The sequence below is a fragment of the Carcharodon carcharias genome, chromosome 1 (genome assembly GCF_017639515.1).
Source record: "Carcharodon carcharias isolate sCarCar2 chromosome 1, sCarCar2.pri, whole genome shotgun sequence".
Lineage (NCBI taxonomy): Eukaryota > Metazoa > Chordata > Chondrichthyes > Lamniformes > Lamnidae > Carcharodon > Carcharodon carcharias.
In genome coordinates, this window is record NC_054467.1 from 32648205 (window position 1) to 32667608 (window position 19404).

The 19404-nt window shown below is 39.6% G+C and overlaps 1 protein-coding gene and 1 long non-coding RNA gene across 4 annotated transcripts in view; one reads left to right on the forward strand and one right to left on the reverse strand.

Moving 5' to 3' along the window:
- inpp4b (inositol polyphosphate-4-phosphatase type II B) overlaps positions 1-19404 on the reverse strand; it is a 900896-nt gene that overhangs the window by 108093 nt on the left and 773399 nt on the right. For all 3 annotated transcript variants that reach the window (XM_041213287.1, XM_041213212.1, XM_041213146.1), the window contains 3 exons: positions 17663-17869; positions 15870-16008; positions 10504-10676 (listed from right to left, as the gene is read on the reverse strand). In XM_041213287.1, the coding sequence (XP_041069221.1) occupies positions 10504-10676; positions 15870-16008; positions 17663-17869 (519 nt within the window). The remainder of the gene's footprint in view (positions 1-10503; positions 10677-15869; positions 16009-17662; positions 17870-19404) is intronic.
- LOC121291802 overlaps positions 18269-19404 on the forward strand; it is a 55667-nt gene continuing 54531 nt past the window's right edge. Inside the window, exon 1 of the long non-coding RNA XR_005946083.1 lies at positions 18269-18399. This is a non-coding gene — a long non-coding RNA (uncharacterized LOC121291802). The remainder of the gene's footprint in view (positions 18400-19404) is intronic.

A 19404-nucleotide genomic window follows, 5' to 3' on the forward strand; every position in this document is an offset into this window, starting at 1 on the left:
GCAGAGGATGGCGATTGGGGGCTTTGCCGGCTCTCCGCCTCTGCTCCGATTAAGTCCGTTGCAGTTATGGATTGCGCCTACCCACCTCGAGGCTTAAATGGGCATAAATTTCCCAATTAAGGGCCTCATCCTGCCATTGCTGTATTCACCTAGCGGCAGGAGGGACTCGCCATGTGGGAAGCGCAAAAAGTAAACCCTCATGGATTGAGTTCTGATGAAGAAGCATCCTCTGCAGGGGCCACCCTCCCCCTATCACTTACCTGCGCCCGGGTCCATTAGCAATCCTGGCGGGTGTAGTACAGGCAGTAGCTACCACCTCCCTGGTGGTGCTGCCAAGCAATAAAAGCTGCTGGTCTCTGAATGGCCAGCAGATCTCGGAAGGCAGGAACTCTGCCCCCAGGATCCTTGGTCCTGGTGGAGGCCCGCTGTTCTCCAGTTCATTTGACACGCCTTCCTGAAAAGATGCCACGTGGGTTTCCTTCCAGCTGTTTAGCAGGCAGGTGAGACCCATTTTGCCTCTGTTGAATACCACATTTAATGTCAATTTGAACAAACAATGATTAATATGTTATTTGAGCATGTCAGCTCATTATGTATCAGTGAGTCATTAGAGTTCCTGGTTTACAGTTTTATTGTGTATTAATTTTTGAATTGGTGTGTATTTTCAAACTGATGTGCATCAGTATGAGAGAACACACACAGAGTGATGCTTCCACCTACTGCTCACTGTTAACAATAAAGGCAGGCAGTCGTTGATTTTACAACACAAGGGGAAGCCATTTGGCCAATTGTGCCAGTATTCTTCAGTTGGAGTCGATCGCAATTCCATAATGTTTCACATTCTTTCTTTTCTAATGTTTATTAAGCATCTTTTTAAATTGACTTTGCCTTAATAGCCACTTGAAATAATGTATTCCATGTTCTAATAACTCAGATTGAAATAAGTTCACCCTGGTGTTATTTTCTCATGAGAAGTGACTGAAAAAGATGAAAGTTGTGGTACTTCTGAAAAGATAGGCATGAGGGATTTGTACACAGAGCTTTTGAACATAAAATGAAAGCTGGATGTGCTGAAGGAACCTGTTATCGTATTGTGGAGTCACATTTCTAAGTAGATTTGTAGAGGCAGCCACACTGGCCTCATGGGTATTATTGATTGAAGCACTATCATTTTGCAAGGATTTGTAGGGATAGGGAAGTTAATGCAACTACAATCTGTTTACTCATTATAACCGTTCATCATTACTGCACTACCATGTTGATTTCAATTTAGGAAATAACCATTTAGGAAATTACATTGAAAATAAGAAAGAAAAATAATGAAGGAATCTTTAAAGATTGGCATTAATTGTAATACCAATGTACATTCAAATATCAATATTTTGAATAAGTTTCTCTCTCATGCTCACACATTTGTATTCAGCTGCTGGTGGACAGTGTTATGCAAAATAATTGTAAGTGCAGGCTTGCTGCTCTGCAGATTATTTCCTCTGCCTCAAAGCATTTCTGTTCACAGTGTTCATTCTCTGCTCTTATTCTGTCCAATTACTATCCTGCTCCACTTTCTATTTATTTATCTCAAATGGTTAAGTAATAGTATATTTTATGTCAAGAGATTATTGCAATGGATATGGAATATAAGAGTAGGGAAGTTTTACTGCAGTTGTACAAGGCTTTGTGAGACTACATCTGGAGTACCATATATAAATTTGGTCTCCTTATTTGAAAAAGGATTTAAATGCATTAGAAGCAATACAGAGAAAGTTCACTGGACTCATTCCTGGGATGAAGGGCTTATTTTATTGTTGTAGGGTGGCCGAGTTGTACTATTAGTGACAGAGTTGATCTGCAGAAATTTCTTGGGTGGAAACATTAAGTTCATTTACAATATACTCAGCAGCCATTACATGTGTGCTCTCAAGTCCAACTCTATTTCGATACTGACTGCTGAGGTAGCCCACGCTGCTCTCTTATTGGATACTCCAGATCATGTGATCTTACTTAATAAACATTATTCGTAAAGGTACATTACACTAAATAAAACCATAATTACTACATTCCTCCCCATTTAACTCGGCTATATATATATTTACAAGTACATATTTTTCAAGACAACATAATATTTACACTGGGTGAGGAATTTACAAGTTCAGTCTTTCAGGTAGTTTCCTGGTACGTGTGGAGCATTGCAGCTCCATAACTTCAGATTTTTTGTCAGGTACCTCCTTTTCCTGAGCTGCCTGAACATTAGATGCTTCAGTGGGCACTTGCAGTCCTGTATCCTCAACTCTTACAGGAACGTCAGACATGCCTGCCTGGGTGATCATCCTCAACAGGAAATACAGACCCGGTCACGGGTTACTAGTGGAACCAAGTCTTGGTGGTTTGTCTCTCTCTTTAAATGGTTCACATGTTTATTGGTGATCTGGCCTTCCACCTCCACATGGTAAGGCAGAGGTCCTGTCACTGCATTTATTTCACCGGTAACTACTTTGGTCCTTCCCCAGAGTTTTTCACGTATACTGGCTCTCCCATGGTAAATTTCCTCTCACGACTATGCCAATCGTGTCTAGTTTCCTCGCTTTCAACTCCTTTCACATTCCCCTCTAAATTCAGCATTATTAAGCTCAATCTCACCCTGAGATGGCGTTTCAACAATAACTCCAGTGTGACGCCTGTTGTTGTGAGGCCTGTTGTTGTGTGAGGAGGAGTACTGTAGTGAAAAAGAAAGCGTAATAGCTTGGTTGCCAAGGAATCACCAGTTAGCTTTTTCATATCTGCCTTGAACATTTGAACCGCCCTTTCGGCCAGCCCATTTGAGGAAGTGTGGTGTGGTGCAGTTTTCACATGAGTGATACTGTTGAGGCTGAAAAACCGTTGAAGCCCAGCACTCGTAAATGCCGTGCCATTATTGGAAACAACTAATTCTGGTAGTCTGTGAATGGCAAAACTCTGACGTGGTTTCTCAATTGTAGTGGCCAACATTGGTGATTTCACCTCATATATGTACAACCATTTTGAATGGGCATCGACAATGAGCAGAAACGTTGTTCCCAGGAAAGATCCAATGTAGTTAATGTGTAAGCGCATCCAGGGTCTACCTGGCCACTCCCACGGGGATGGTGGAGCTGTCACTGGCAACTTTTGCAGTTGTTGACATTGCACAGTGCTTTTCTAAACTCTCTATTTTGCCATCTATCCCTCTGGCCACTATAGATAGCTGCATGCTATGGTCTTCATTCGGGAAATTCCTAGATGGGCAGGGCGTAGTTCAATTAGAAGTGGCTCCCTTCCCTTTGAAGGAACAATCACTTGTGCACCCCACAATAAGATACTACCCTGGCTGATTATCTCATGCCTTCTGTTAAAGTATGGTTTCATTCAATCAGATACAGGTTCCTCAGACCAACCATGTAGCACTTATTTTTGTACTTGAGGTAGGACTGGGTCCCAACTTGTCCAATCTTTGATCTACTGAACACATACCAGTGAGGAATTTAAGAAATTTAACAGTAAGACAAGAACTGGGACATGCTCATCATTTTCTTGTAAAGGCAGTCAAAGGCGTCGACATTTGTGATTTGATTACCAGGCCAATGTATGAAAGTGTATTCGTATGTTGCCAGAATTAAGGCCCTATTAGTATTTCTGTACCTTTCTACGTGCCTTCTTCTTTCTAGCGCAGACTTTAATCTCAGCCTTCTTTTTGACTTCACTATTGGCCAGACTTCTCTCGGATGCCAGCTCAACTTGTCTGAGCTGAGTGGCTGAGTCTCCCAAAATTTCATTATCTGTCTGCTTCTTGGAAAATTCTGTGTCTTTTGCTCCCAAAGCCTCTTTGGCTTCATTTAGCTGATTCTTCAGCTCTTCCGTCTCTTTTCCATATTTGTTTGCTGCTTCCTAGAATATTAAGCATTGCTGTGTCTTCTCTGCCAACTCATTTTTCAGTTTGTTCAGAGAAGTGCTGAATTCTTTCTGTTTCTCTTCATACTTTTCCAGAGGTACATACATTGACCTGAGGGAATCTTGTGGTATGTGAAGGTCTTTCAGCAGGTTTTCTTTTTCCCTGCGAAGGTTGCTGACCTCATCTCAAAGTCTGTCATCAAGGAGGGTCTCTTTGAGATCCTTCTGCTATACTTCCAAGTTTTGGCTTAAGACAGCATATATTTCTTCAGGTTGTTGAGTCCTTATACACTCCTTTTTCAAAACAGGAACCTTCCAGCCTTTTGGAATCTCAATGGCCAATCAAAGTTGATTTACCTTAGCCAATTTTGCTCTAAAAGGATTGGTGCTGTGCCTCTCAATACCAACACTGGTAGCTTTGCCAATTGGCTTCCATAAATGGACAGTTACTCTGCTTATGCCTTTTACTTGAAGGTCTTCGCCTGTGTACGTTTTTAGCTTGGCCACTGTTCGTTCCAAACTTAATTGATGTTCACCATCATTCAAATATATGAAGGTATGTTCCCCAATTACTGTATTGGAAGCTCTCGTGTCCACTTCCATTCTAACAGAACTGCCATTTACTTTCACTGTAACAAATATTGGTTCTGTCTTTCCAACTTTCAGATTAAACAATGAATAAATAAGTCTGAATTTGTTGTTTCAGGCTCTTCTACATTGTAGATTTCATTGGGCTCTTTTGTTTACAAGCCTGCTTGAATCTTTCCTTGCACTGCCTCATCATATGTCTATTTCTATGACAATAGTAGCATTCAATTTTTTTAAACTGCCAATCTCTAAAAGACTGATTGTTTCCACATCTATTAATATTATTCTTCGATTTCACTGCTAAGTTATTTTTCTTTATTCTTTGGATAGCGAGGGCTGTTTCCACCTCTCGGCAGAGTTTTACTTTTTTGCGCCTCTTTCGGCTAAGGTTTCCCACCCAATATGGAGGACGGCACCATTTGGTGCACCTTGTATTGCTTGTGAATCTCTTACAGCGCTTTCCATGGCCAGCGCTATATCTAGCGTCTTCTTGAACTCCAGATTCACTTTGGACAATAATCTTTTCTGAATAGTGTCCTCTTTTCACACCACCCACTAAACTATCTCTGAGCATGTTGTTCAGAGTTGTACCGAACTCACAATGTTCTGTTAACTGCTTCAAATTTGCCATGTAGCATGCAATTGTCTTACCCAGAGCTCTATTCGTGAATTAAACCTGAAGCTCTGCATCGTGATAGAGGGCTTGGGTTGAAAATGACCCTTCACAAGGTCCATCAATTCATCAAAATTCTTTGAATCTGCGGCAAGGGGTGCCGTCAAACTTTGAATCAAGCTGTAGGTTTTGCTCCCTCAAGAGGATCACTCGCCTCTTCTCTTCCTCCATAATATCAATCGCTTGAATAAAGAACATGAGGCGTTCTACGTATTGAGACCAATCGTCTGTGACTGGCTCAAAGGATCAATTCTCCCAATTTGTGGCATTTTGGGAGAGAATAACTTTTTCAATTCTAAAGGAGCTTGCTACTTACATTCACTTGGTGAGGTACAGTACTGATTTCTTTCTAACTTGATTTCTTCTGTTCAATCCTGTTTTATTCTTGTCGCCAGTTTGTTGTAGGGTGGCTGAGTTGCACTATTAGTAACAGAGTTGATCTGCAGACACTTCTTGGTTGGAAACATTAAGTTTATTTACAATATACTCAGCAGCAACTAGATATGTGCTTTCAACTCCAACTCTATCTCTACACTGACTGCTGAGGTAGCCTGTGCTACTTTCCTATTGGTTACTATAGGTCATGTGATCTTCCTTAACAAGAATTATTCTAAAAGGTACATTACACACTAAATAAACCATTATTACTACACTTATGAAGAAAGGTTGAAAAAGTTGGGCCCATATTCATCGGGGTTTAGAAGAATGAGAGTTGATCTTATTGAAGCATATAAGATCCTGAGGGGACTTGATAGAGAGGGGATATCAGGAGGATGTTTCCTCTTTTGGGGGAAACTAGAGTTGTGGAAGATAGTTTAGAACTATGGGAGATAGTTCAAAAATAAGAAGTGTCCCTGTTAGAGCAGAGATAAGGAGAATTTTTAAATCTGAGAGCCATTAGTCTGTGGAATTCTCTCCCCCTGAAATAATTGGAGGCTGGGTCATTGAATTTATTCAAGGCTGAGTTAGACAGATTTTTGATAGGCAAGGGAGTCAAGGGTTATTGGGGGCAGGCGGTAAAGTGGAGTTGAGTTCACAACCAGATCTGCAATGATCTTATCGAATGGCAGATCGGGCTTGAAGAGCCAAATGGGTCTATTCCTGCTCTTGAGTCTGATGCTCCTATATGATTCAGCTAGTTAGTGCTTACATAAGTTGCATTCAGCATCAGGAGTACTAGACCAACAAGAACTTGCTGGCTAATTTGCAAATAAATTGGATCTTTGACCAGGCAGTAGCTCTTAGGAATTATCATCTCATGGGGGGATACTCATCTCATATCAGTGGACCTCCAAATATATGGAGTCAGCTAGCTGGGTGTGCTTCATAAGGTAAAGGGAACGAATTCAGGATTTACAAAGGATCAGAAGAATACACCGTAGTTGCTGTTGTAGTTGAAGTTTATTTTTGCTGGAGGGAAGATTTGTGTGTGTTTGTGATTTATTTCTGGTAAATATTTTCTGTTTGCAGTAAATTTTATTTTGATAGATACATAGTGAGGAGAATGAAGAGCTATCTTGTGGTTGTATCTTGGGAGAATTTAATGGCTGGGATATGATATGGTAGAATTGTGTGTGGTGGAATATAAGTGGGAAGAAACTTAAATTCGAAGCAATATGATTGGTTAAGAATGAAAGATAAAACACTTAGAAAGGCAAAAACATAGACTTAAGAAGGAGTGTCCAAAATGTTGATGCAGTCAACAAACTCAATGTACATAACCGACAGAAAGTCTTATTCTAATGGTAGGTTTTGTATTATTGACAAACATTTATTAACTGATTATTGCTCTTTATTTCTACTTTATTCCGTTATTAAATAGGACAGTACAATGCCATACTTAAATTTAAAAAATGTAGATCACCATAAAGGCATTTTGTGATGTTTTCAATTATTGATTTTAATAGTTGGTGTATAGCAGCTTATATAACATTTATCAGGATTTTTCCTGCTTTTAGAAACAGAGTTTTTAAGAAAGAGTCTTTATTTTTTTTTAAATCTGCAAGGAATAGAAATGCCTATTACTTTGGTTTTCCACTAGATGAATTTGGTCTACAGGATTTTATTAGCTTTGCTGACAAATGTCTAGTCAATTCAAATAGCCCATGATAATGTTTATTTCACACCTCAAAAGTGTTTAATGGCCAATTAAATTATCAAGCAGCAACCAAAATTATTATTCCAATTTTATAGATTGGCAAACTGTAGTAGATTCCTGGTTTCTTTGGAACTGAAGCTCAGTGGTTTCATTTGAAACGTGTATAATTTTTAAAACAACAAATTGCATGGGAGTTGAAGTGTTCCGATAAAAATTGCTCAAATGTAGTAATTTAAGTAAATGGTGAAATCCCTAATTTTACTGTTCACAGGTTGAAAAATAAGGGATTGCTCACTTAAGACAGAGATGAGGAGAATTTTTTCTCTCAGAGGGTAGTGAGTCTTTGGAACTTTCTTCCTCAAAAGGTGGTAGAAGCAGAGTCTTTGAATATTTTTCAGGCACAGCTAGATAGATTCTTGATTAACAAGGGGATGAAAGGTTATCAGAGGTAGGCAGGAATGTGGGGCTGAGGTTACATTCAGATCAGCCATGATCTTATTGAATGACAGAGCAGGCTCCAGGGACCAAGTGGTCTATTCCTGCTTCTAATTCATATGCTCATATGTAGAATGCTGTAGTATATTCAGTGTAGTTCTGATGACATTGTTCACCACAAACATAACATCTGTAAATTCCTTGAAATTATCAGACCTCTGACTGCATTGACCTATGACTCACTCCTGACTATTCTTTATGGATATATGAACACACAGGGAACCATGTCCTTGGTTAATTTAGTAGTACTCTCATTTTTGATTTGGAAGGTTGTGAGTCTAAGTACTATTCCAGGAGTTGAAGACATAATCTAGGAAGAAACATCATTGCAGTACTGAGGGAGTATTGCATTTTTAGAGACGCTATCCTTCAGTTGAGATAATATAGGTTCTGTCTGCTTGATTCTATTACACTATTCAAAGAATAATAAAGGTTTCTCGGGTCTTTGGGAATTCCTCCCTCAACAAAAATCATCAGAAACCGATTAACTGATTATTTATCACATTGATACTCACAGCATTCAGCCAAACACAGAATGGCTACACCTTATAATGGTCGCTTGTATGTGAAGCACTCATCTGTTTCTTAGAGACATGTTAAGGGTAGATACAGGTATCATGAATGAATCTCCCTGGCACAGAACATTAAAATTAAAAGGTAAAAATTCCTGAGATCCACTGACCTCAGCATCAAATTTCCCACATTTATAAAATTTAGCTTACGTTATACAAAGGAATTTATCTGATAATGTTTGCATGAAAATCCTTTACATGCTGCACTAATGCATCTATGAATCCTTTAAATAAAAACGATGAATGACAGAAAAAATATCACCTAATGTTACCTTCTCCTTTTTCTGACATTTCCATGGAGTCAGGAGGTTGTGGTTTAAGTGCACTCTGGGCCTTAAGACAACAAATCTTGGCTGAAACTCCAGCGCAGTGTCGAGGGAATACTACACTGTCGGAGGTGTCAACTTTCAGATGAGACGTTAAGCCAAGACTCCATCTGTCCTGTCAGGTGGATGTGAAAGTTCCCATAGCATGATTTCAAGGAGAGCAATGATATCCCCAGTGTCCTGGCTAATTCTTATCTCTTAATCAACATCACAAAAAAAGACAGATTATCTTGCCATTATCACATTGCTGATTGAGGGAACTTGTTGTGTGCAAACTGGCTGCCATATTTCCTACATTACAACAGTGATTGTGTTTCAAACAGTACTTAATTGTAAAGCAGAGATAAAAACAAAAAAACTGCGGATGCTGGAAATCCAAAACAAAAACAGAATTACCTGGAAAAACTCAGCAGGTCTGGCAGCATCAGCTGAGAAGAAAAGAGTTGATGTTTCGAGTCCTCATGACCCTTCGACAGAACTTGAGTGAATCCCTTCACCCAAGTTCTGTCGAAGGGTCATGAGGACTCGAAACGTCAACTCTTTTCTTCTCCGCCGATGCTGCCAGACCTGCTGAGTTTTTCCAGGTAATTCTGTTTTTGTTTTTAATTGTAAAGCACTTTGGGACATAATGAAGTTGTGAAAGCCACTATATAAATGCAAGACGTTCTTGTTTTCATTTGCTACATTTCTGCTACTATTTTTGTTTTTTTTTTTACAGAATTGGCCTCTATCTTTTCCTTTCACGATTAGCTTCTGAACATATTTCTCTACTGTTTTAGGTTTCTTATTTGGCTGACCAAGATCATAAAGCTCTGTTCAATGAATATTTTTAAACAGTAACAGAGTGACAATGTATCCCATAATAAAAGGCATGAATGGGAAAATGACATACCTGCATTAAAAAAAACCAGCAAATCCCACTTGACAAAATGCTTATATGTTCTAAAGACTTTCTTATCTAGCAGTTATAAGTGGTTTTATTCATGTTTGGGACAGGAGAGCAAAGACATTTAGAATTCTATAATGATAAAGCTCCGCACTAGAGTAGGAGATAGTAACTTCACCCCTAATGAGATGTACAATCCCATTAGAGATGCTCCATTATTCAAGTGCTGCAAAACTTTCCAAGCCAAAAATGCGCTCCCTGCCAGCGTAGTGCTCAGCATGCACTCAATATCCTAGCAAACGGTGACCTCATAACCTGGTAGTCAAGTAGAACCTCTCTGGTTTATGTACTCTTCAAACTAACATTTGAATATTTTTCCTGATGGCTCAATGGGAAAATGCATGTACTAGGGTGGTCCTAATCCATATAGAATAGCACCATTCCAGCTTCAATCACAGGTATATGTTAAATTCTCTCAACTCAGCCATGGCTACAATTAATAGCAATGCTCCCCGGATAAAGACAGGCTACTAATCATTATCAGTGGTTCCTACCAGAATATGTTCACATCTGTGCATTGGATGAGTACAAAGTCAGACTTGCCTGTGATACTGCTTGTGAGTCAGTTATTCACCGCCTAGGTTTACATGTTCATGATTTTCTAAAACCACATATTGGAGGACAGCTATGTTTGTGGAAATATACTACAGCACAAATCAATGCTGGAGAGAAAGGAAGAAGATTGGAGGGAAACAAGTTAATGTGAATGTTTTTCGTTAATGGTGCTTTCAGAAAGCCACACCCTGAGGCTTATGATAATGTAAGCAATGTATGTTTGATTATTATGAGCCCGAGTTCCTGCTTTGTGTAGTGGAAGATATCACCAAATTAATTTATACCATCAAATCCATCTAATTCATTCTCTTTGTAATGCATTATGAGGTGGTGAAATGTGCACTTACTGCTTGGCTGAAGACAACGTCTCTCCTCTGATGCAATGCCAGGGCCTGAGGTATGTTGGAACCACAATCTTGAAGAAGAACAAATACCATGGCCTTCTTTGCTCTGTCAATCACTTCTTTGACACAGTCCTTTAAAGTAACTACCAGAGGGTACAGCCCTTCATACCAGTCATCTTACAAAACAAATCCGGCACAGTGTTAGCAAACCATGGTTCAAGAACGTTGCTCTTTTCTTACAAAAATAAATGCAAGACAGTTATAAAATAGCAGAAATACAATAAAACAGATTTATTTCAAGGTAATCATGTTTCCCAGGTATTTTCCCTACGTTTGAATTACACCTTGTACTGAATTATAAAAAAGCTCACAATTATATTAATTTAATGGAATTATTTTGGGTAGATTTATTAAAACTTAAAATCCTTGGGAAAATAAAAGTTTTTAGCAGTAACATTGTTTATCAAAATAAATAAAGGATATGATGTAGCTGTAGCATGCTAATAAGACAATTGCATATTAAATAGTCCAGGTAATGTTCTAAACTAAACTTAACTCAAGTGGTTTATAGGAGCAGAGAATTACAGGTGTTTACAGCACAGATGGATGCAGGTCATCCTACTGTTTTGCACCAGGTCTTGGTTAGAAGATTTTAGAATTAATTCCGCTATCCTGGGCTTCCCCCCACAGCCATCTGTTTCAACTATTTATCAAATTTTCCCTTAAAGGATGCAATACTCTCTGTCTCAGCTGCTTCCAAGAGCTTGCTATGAAAAGAAATTTATCCCAAATGTTCTTAGTGACAATTTAAACTGATAATCCCTCATCAATGATTCTCTAACAGGCAAAATAGTCTTGCCTTATTCTCTCTATAAAACCGTTTATAATTTCTCTCCCTGACTCCTTTTGAAGGCCTAGGGTGTATATCATCACAATCCAGTGACTTATCCATTTTGAATTCTGCTTTTTTTAAGATTGAAAACAATTGTTTTTTTTAAACAGTTATCTTAAAGATTTGTTTCATATCTGTCTCTAGTAGATCCATTCTTATTTTCGCAATCACCCGTGAAAACCAGTGTAAATATCCAAAATCACTGCTGTAACTTTACCTTCTAAATGTAGATACTTTCTACATTCCTTTCTTAAGTATTGTTAGCTCCAACTGTCCTTTTAAACTCGTTTAGCTTTTACCCTTTAATTAGTCCACAGAATTCTATTCTCTGATGCACACTGTTTCCATTTTATTAGAATATGTTTATTTATTACTATATCCATGTCATAGTTAAAGATTTCCCACTGCTGTCCATCAATCTGTTTGCTAACATTTCTGCCCAGTCAAATCCCTCTTTGATTAAGGCTCTGTGAAGTTCTTTGGGATGTTTATCTATGTTAAAGGCATTATATAATTCTAAATTATTGTGCCTTTTTCTAGTCCAGCACCCTTATCTTTGACTCACTATCTTTTTGCACTCTTGGATTGAACCTAGCTATGTTATGGTTGCCAGTGTTTCTTGGTTCTAGAAATCATTCCTATGTCTCAAGAATGCTCCCCACTTGCACCAGTCCTGCAAGTTTCATTATCGTCTGTCCTTTAATTTGTCTAGTGTTTGGCATCTCAATGCTTTGATTTATTAATGCCTTGGAATACACTCCAGTGTGCTTCATTTCTTATAACACTCAAAAGTTTTTAATTCAACTTTCCACTTTTAATAAAGGGGGTGAGAATTTAAGGTGACAGTTACAGATGGGCTGCTTCTTAATGGCTTTTGTTTACTGAAATAGAGAGTGGGACATCATAGTTTGTGTATGTGTTATAACAAAATAAAAATATTTCAGTAAAGGTATTACAAGTAAATTGTAATTAGAAATCCGGTGGGGAAAATTGAATTCGCCCCTGTAAAATGGTATAGGATTGTGATGTACAATTAACCAGTGCTCATTGTTTCCAATGCAGGCAAAACACCAATTTTGCACAATTGGTGTGTGCAGTCAGCATTAAACATGTCGTTGAGTAGCTGCACGCTTCAGAGGGCCCAGGTTTGTGCAAGGCGAGTACCACTTAATGCTAGCCTGCATCTCTTAAAGGGGAAGTGCACTCTGGCTGAAGCTGGTACTGGCACTGTTTGTGGAAGAGAGTCTGAGCAAGAAAAAAAGTGAATTATGGAGCAAAAGGGAAGAGAGCATGCTCTAAGTTTCTCTGCTAGATGCCTTGGTGGATGAAGTGCAGGGAAGGAGAGATGTGTTCTCTCTCTAGAGGGTCAGGAGGCTCTCTAAACAAAAATCGCAATGGTAGGGTGAGCAGATAGCCATAGCAATCATTGCCAGGTGTGAAGCTCCGAGGACGGATGCAGTGCTGCAATAAGTTCAATGACCTCACACAAATGGTCAAGGTCAGTAAAAACATCTTTAAAAACCACATCCCACCAACTGCACCATGTACCAGAACCCTTTCACTCACATGCCAACAACCTCCATCAATTACAATTCATACCTAACACTCATAGTTTTACTTCACCCTCTCACACTTAGCACTGTTGCAAGCTTCACACCCACATCTAACAGCTTGCATTGACTGCCAGTTATTCAACCATGACAGGCACAACACCCAAACACAATGCACAATGCTCACTGACACGCTTCTTTCTCTCTTTCGGAGAAAGTTATTGCATCACTAGAGGCAGCAGAAGCTATCCGGTGATGGACAGACATGACTGCAAGTCCTTACTCTGAGGGAGAAGATAGTGCTTCCCATCATTGGATTAGCCTTTGCTGAGGCTGTGTCCAGCAAAGGTAATGGTATCCCTACATCTAATCCTCCTCCTCACATCCCATTTCCCCTTCATCTGTCTCTTCTGATTTACAAGCTGCACATGGTGTAATTATGCACCTCTTACTTTGCCCCCAACTCCCCTCACCACAAACCCACCCTGTGCTTTTTTCTTTTCAAATACCCAAGAACTACTCCTGGGTCAGGCAGTGGTAGAAGACAAAGAGATGGAAGAGTACACTTGCAGATCCAACCATGATGCAGTATCTGATGGCCAATGTCTCAGCTTCCATTGTAACACAAGCTGAAGCCAACCAAAGTCTGGATGTTGCCATGGAAGCTCAGATTTCTCTCATCCATGCTATACTGACTCCAACTGCTGCAATTAGGGCTGAGAATTCCAGTGCTCAAAGTGACTTTACAGGTTCTCACAGTGGTCCGGCAATCTCCATCATATTACTAAGATTGCTAAGGTGCTATCCTGGAAGAGTGGCAGTGGCTGTGTGCAGCATGAACCTACTGTCCTCTCTTCAGGATGGCAGTATTTGTCCTCCCATCACTGCCACACCATCCTTGCTGTTGCATGTCAGTCAACCAGCCAGCCCAGGCTTCTGCCACCTATGCCAAGGTGATGCAGTCCGAAGTCAGGCCTTCTATGCCCAGAGCTGTCTGAGGTGATCCTGAAAGATCCTCTGCAGTCTTCACCAGTGAAGTCAGCAAACTTCCACCAGTCATGCTGCAGCCACTGGGGTTGCACTGAATTGAGCAGTCGGGCAGACAAAGGCAGACAGAAGACAGGCAACCAAGGCTGATTAGTTGATGTCTCAATGATTATATATTTGGTTTGGAAATGCTATTTTGTGGTGACTTTTATTTTTGCATTGTGGCAAAGCAGCTACTGTCATGGTCAGTATCAGGAGGACGGACGGATGTGGTAACATTGATCAGGAGGGTATTGCGATTGTGTTTACTCATATTGCAGTGGGATGAGTGGATCACAGACTGCCCAGTCAGAAAGGGGCTATATTGGCTCCTCTTCCTCTTCCCTCATCTCCTCAGTTGGTTGCCTTTTGGTTGGTGACAAATATGGTGCCATGATGGCGGGTTTGAGCACCATATGGCAGACCAGTACAGATTTTGGCATGCATTCTGCTAAGTACTGCAGGTCTTATTTAGAGCAGTCCAGGAAACAGAAGCATTATTTCAGAGCCCAATGATCTGTTCTATCACATTTTGTGCAGCAGCATGGCTTTCACTGTATGCATGCTGCTCAGATGCATGTGGGTTGTGCATCTGAGCATTAACCATGTCATCAAAGGAGAGCCCTTATTGTACAGTTGCCACCCTCTGCTTTGTCAGGGTGGTTCAATTACAGATAGCAAGTGGGCAGCAACAGAATGAAAGCATCATGATTACTGCCAAGCTACCAAGAATTGATCCACATGATCAACTGTGTACAGTCACAGACCACCAAGCATGCATACAGGCAGTGGCCTGCTGCATTTTGGGGAAGCCATTTGCTTGTGGAACTTGCTTCTCTCAGGCAAGAGAGAATTAAATGTGTTCAGCTCTCTTGGAATACAGAGCCTCAGATGTTGCAAATTATCACTTGCTCCAGCCTGGAAGATAGCATAAAGGATAACGGCTACGGTCACCTTCATAGTCAGTGACAATGCCATCCTCGTACTGCTCTGAGTTTACAGTTATGATGGCAGCTGGTGGCAGATTACAGTGAGGATGTCCTTACTGAAGTGCGGATGTCTCACACACTTTTCCTCACTGAGGTATGGGCAGGAGAATTGCACCCCTGAATACTCTGGATGGTTATGACCTCCTATTGAGAAGTCTTTATCATCCTCCCTCTTCCAGCAGCTTGTTCTAATTTTCTATGTAATGCTGTAGAGTAAGTCTGGGAGCAGGTGATTTGTGCAAAACTATTGAAGTCAGGACAAAGCCCTTCAGCATGTGTCACACCACTCCCTGTGGACTTGTGCAACTTTAAACAGCTCTAGGAACCACCAAAAACTCCATCACATCAGCAACAAATAGGAATCAATGAGCAACTAACCTGGACCTAATTAAATGTTACCTTTAAATAGCACAGGTGGGAGTTTCTGCCAGCTACTAAATGCGTGTTTAGCTGTGTATGTTTAAGAGGTGGAATGAACCAGGGAAATTACATGCTGATTGATGTCATAATCTGCCTACTCTGCATACTGGATGCTCTCTGTATGTACACTAATGCCCTCACCAAAATGACGCCTGACATCAGAAGTGTGTGCATGCACCTTTTGGGAACTAAAACGCTATTCAAAGTACCAAAAGAATGAGCACCAAAAAACCAAACTTTGCGGTCTAAATGTTTTAATGAAACAACACGGCTGTGGTCTTCTGCCTCTGTTCTTACCAGCCCACAATTTTCTGCCCAGGAAAGTGAAAAAGAAAACAAATCAATCATAAATATTAACAGTCGCCCATCTCAAATATTTACATTAAAGTAAATTGAGGATTTAAACAGTACTCCCAGTTAAAGTAGATGTAAAGTGCACAGCAGGGCCTGTCTTTATTTGTCTTTCTGTGGTTTGTGTGAGTTGAAACCTACCAGATGCTGAGGTGGTGACTTGATCAACTGCTGAAGGCTCAAGCTCACATTCTTGCCCAGTGTCACCTTGTTCAAGCAGTCGGTCCACCATTGCAATAATACAGTTCAAACTTTTCCCCACATTCACCCACACTCTGTCCTAGAGAAAAAAATTAGTTATATCCAACAAAGAACAGATTTTGGATACTATGACTGTACAGATCCTATGAGTGTTATGAAATTCATAAGATTATTCAATACTGTAAACGTTGCCTTAATTTAGGGACATGCAATCTAATAGTCATAACACACAAGTTTAAGAATGGACAGTTTAAGAAGGAGAACAAGTCAGAACATTGTGGGGTTCAATGGGGATCTACCTATCTTCAGATGGTAGATACAAGATCTCCTTTCTGTCAGCTGTAATGTTTTAAATTAAATGAATCTCAACTAATTTCTAATCCACATCTCAAAGCTACCCTTGATTGTCAAAACTGATGATCTGACTTAGAGAAACCAAAATTGGCTGGCATAGAATGTGGAAATGTCACATTGGAGTAATAAGAATTTCTCTTGTGAGGCTGGGATTATGACAAATTGTTCGGATAGGGTATAGCTGTTTTGACTTCGTACCTAATTAATTCTACAAGAGGGTGGGACTGCATGAAAGTGGATGCATTGAATTATTCACTGCCTGCTTTGAAACCACAAAATTTACCACTGAAAAGTATAAATAAGGAACATGAAATACTAATGTATACAGTTAAGAAGTATTTTTAACGCACACGTGGATGTTCATAGAAGTTAAATGCACTTTTCCAACAGTTGCCATTATTGCAAACAGTGTAAGGTGTCAAAAATGAGATCTCTCATTATGAGACACTGGCCCAGATGTTGTAGCGTTGGCTGTTATTACTCCACTGAAACAGTCAGAAATTTCAGGATTCTGCACATGAGTAGAATAATGTGGAAATCCAGAAGTTGCTGTTGGTGATTCTATGCTCCTCCAGAGAGTGCAATCCCTAAAGAGCAAACTCAAAATCTTCCACTTTTGCACTGTTCATCTCATTGTAAAAACTCTTGAAAAAGTAATACCTTGCTGAATGAGGTATAACTGGTTTTAACAGTGTAGTGACTTCATAGTTATTGTTATAGACTCTCACTAGTCTAAAAAGCTAATTTTATATTTGGAAATGTCAAATTTCTTCATTAGGGTAAAAAAAATCCACATTTAAAAAAAATGTTCATCTTGATATTTTAGCTTCCATCTAAATCCAATCACAAGCATTTATTTCTCTATCTGAAAACTTAAATTAAAAACTAAGGGTAATGTGTTTTTAACTTCTTGGGATGCCATTTGTGAGAGTACTTCAATATTCAGCTACTTATTCTGTTTGCTATCATTACTGTTGCTGCACATATGGAGATCCCCTTGAATTGGCACCAGATTTAACTCTCCTCAGGAAAAGACCAAGTCCCTGTCATGGAGATTGCTAGATCAATGCAGACAGCTTTGAGGGCAGCAGTGAACACTATTGCATTGCCACTGTCCACAAAATCAAGTCGTACATGATTTGAGCTGAAGTGTAGTTATGCAGTATGATTTGAAACTACAGTACTATTAGATGTTATTTGACTACGTGTTATATATCACATATGGTGCATTACCAGTGTACGGAAATGTAGGTCTTAGAATTTCCTTGTGTGGAACTATTCTTACTAAATAACTAATTAAAGAAAGTGGATAAGAAAAATTTAAGCAAGATTAATACATCAGCTCAATATAATGCAAAAGTTCTCTAGGTATCACTTGCCCAATCTTCCTCATCATATTCAGCATGGTGAGGTATTGAATCTTTGCTGGACCTGCGCTCATTGTTTTCACACTGTTGTTCAGTGCCATCTGGATTATGGATAAGATTGGAGTGTCTTTTGTTGATGTAACTTGGACGTGCCTTGTGTAGAGCTAAGAGAGCACTTCTCAGCAACTGGTCTTCAAAAGCATGTACAAACTGTTCAGTCTGTGGAAATAAATATACATTACATTAAATAACAGGTTTGGATTAACAAATCTGTCTGTGTCTCTTAGAGAGGGTAATAAATTGATTCTCCCTTCACCAACCAGATGATAGCTGGAACCCTTGGGCTACTCAAGTTCTTCGATTGGCTAAAGAAAAGTCTACTACCTCAATAAAGATAGATGGCGAGAATCACAGATAAAATAACATCTTTTATGAATATATAAGTTTGTCAGTCAGTTTTTTCTAAATTTATCCTTCTTCCAGAAGTGGCCAATTCATGTGTGAGCACAGGCAATGAGTATCAGCAAGCTATGCAACATCAGAGGCATCACAGCTGAGTCTGATCCTGTTCTTATCTACACACACATCCAGTAGGTGTTGCTGACTAGGAACCAGAAGCCTAACTGATTAACTCCGTCCTCACTAGTGGAGCTACAATCAATTGAAACAGCCGTGCCCCACTCCTCCGCCCCTCCTGCTGAAGTCAACCAACTAAGCAGAGAATGAGGATCAAATTTGGAAACTTCCAGGTCTGTGTCACTCACTTATTCAAGTTTACCACCTGACATTGGTGGGACTACTTTTGGTGTTTTAATGGCTAGCTCATTTTAATGCGTTATACCACCAAAAAAACGAAAATAGGAGTGAAAAAAAAACTTGCATTTCTCTGGGCCTTTCAGATTCTCAGGATGTCCCAAAGCATTTTTCAGCCAATTAATTATTTCTCAACTGTAGCTGCTGCTGTTTTGTAGGCAAACATGGGAGAGAGTTTTCAAACAAGCCCCCATAAACAGCAAATAAGACCATTGACAACATGATCTATTTTTTTGGTCATGCTGATTGAAGAGTGAATGCTGGTCAGGATAACAGGAGGCTTCCTTCCTAGTGCTGTGGATTTTATACATCCACCTGAACTGGCCGAATGGGTCTCAGCTTAATAAATAGGAGAGACAATACAACACTCGCTTTCTACCACAACCTTCTTCAAGGTGATGACACTACCAATAGACCCAAGCTGAAAAATGATATCCAAGGAAAAGCTGACAATCTATTCACTTTTAAATAATAATATAAGGAGATGCATTTTGATAACTGATCTTTAACTACAGGTTCAGATTTGGCAGAAGAAAATGGCCAATTCTGTTTATAAAGTGCTGATAAATCATAGAAACTAAGAGTAGAAATTACAATTGCTATATGCCAGTCTGAGGTGGGCAAACAGGAGCCATTTTAGATTGCATGAGCACTTAGATCACTCATTTCAGATTCCTTTCTCTGTTATTTTAGTGTCACTGTTTTTTATTTGTTCATGGGATGCAGGCATCATTCTTGTTGAAAAAGCAGAGAGGAATTTGATGCCATTATAGTAAATGTTAGTAAGATAGCACTGTCAATAGCAATTGTTACCCTCTGGTTGCTAAACCCGTGAGCAGAATTCCGCCCATGGAAGACATTAAGGTTGGTTTTGTTTAGCTTCATACATTGTACCAGATGATGGAAAATCCCAGAATCTGTCATAATTTTTAATCTATCAA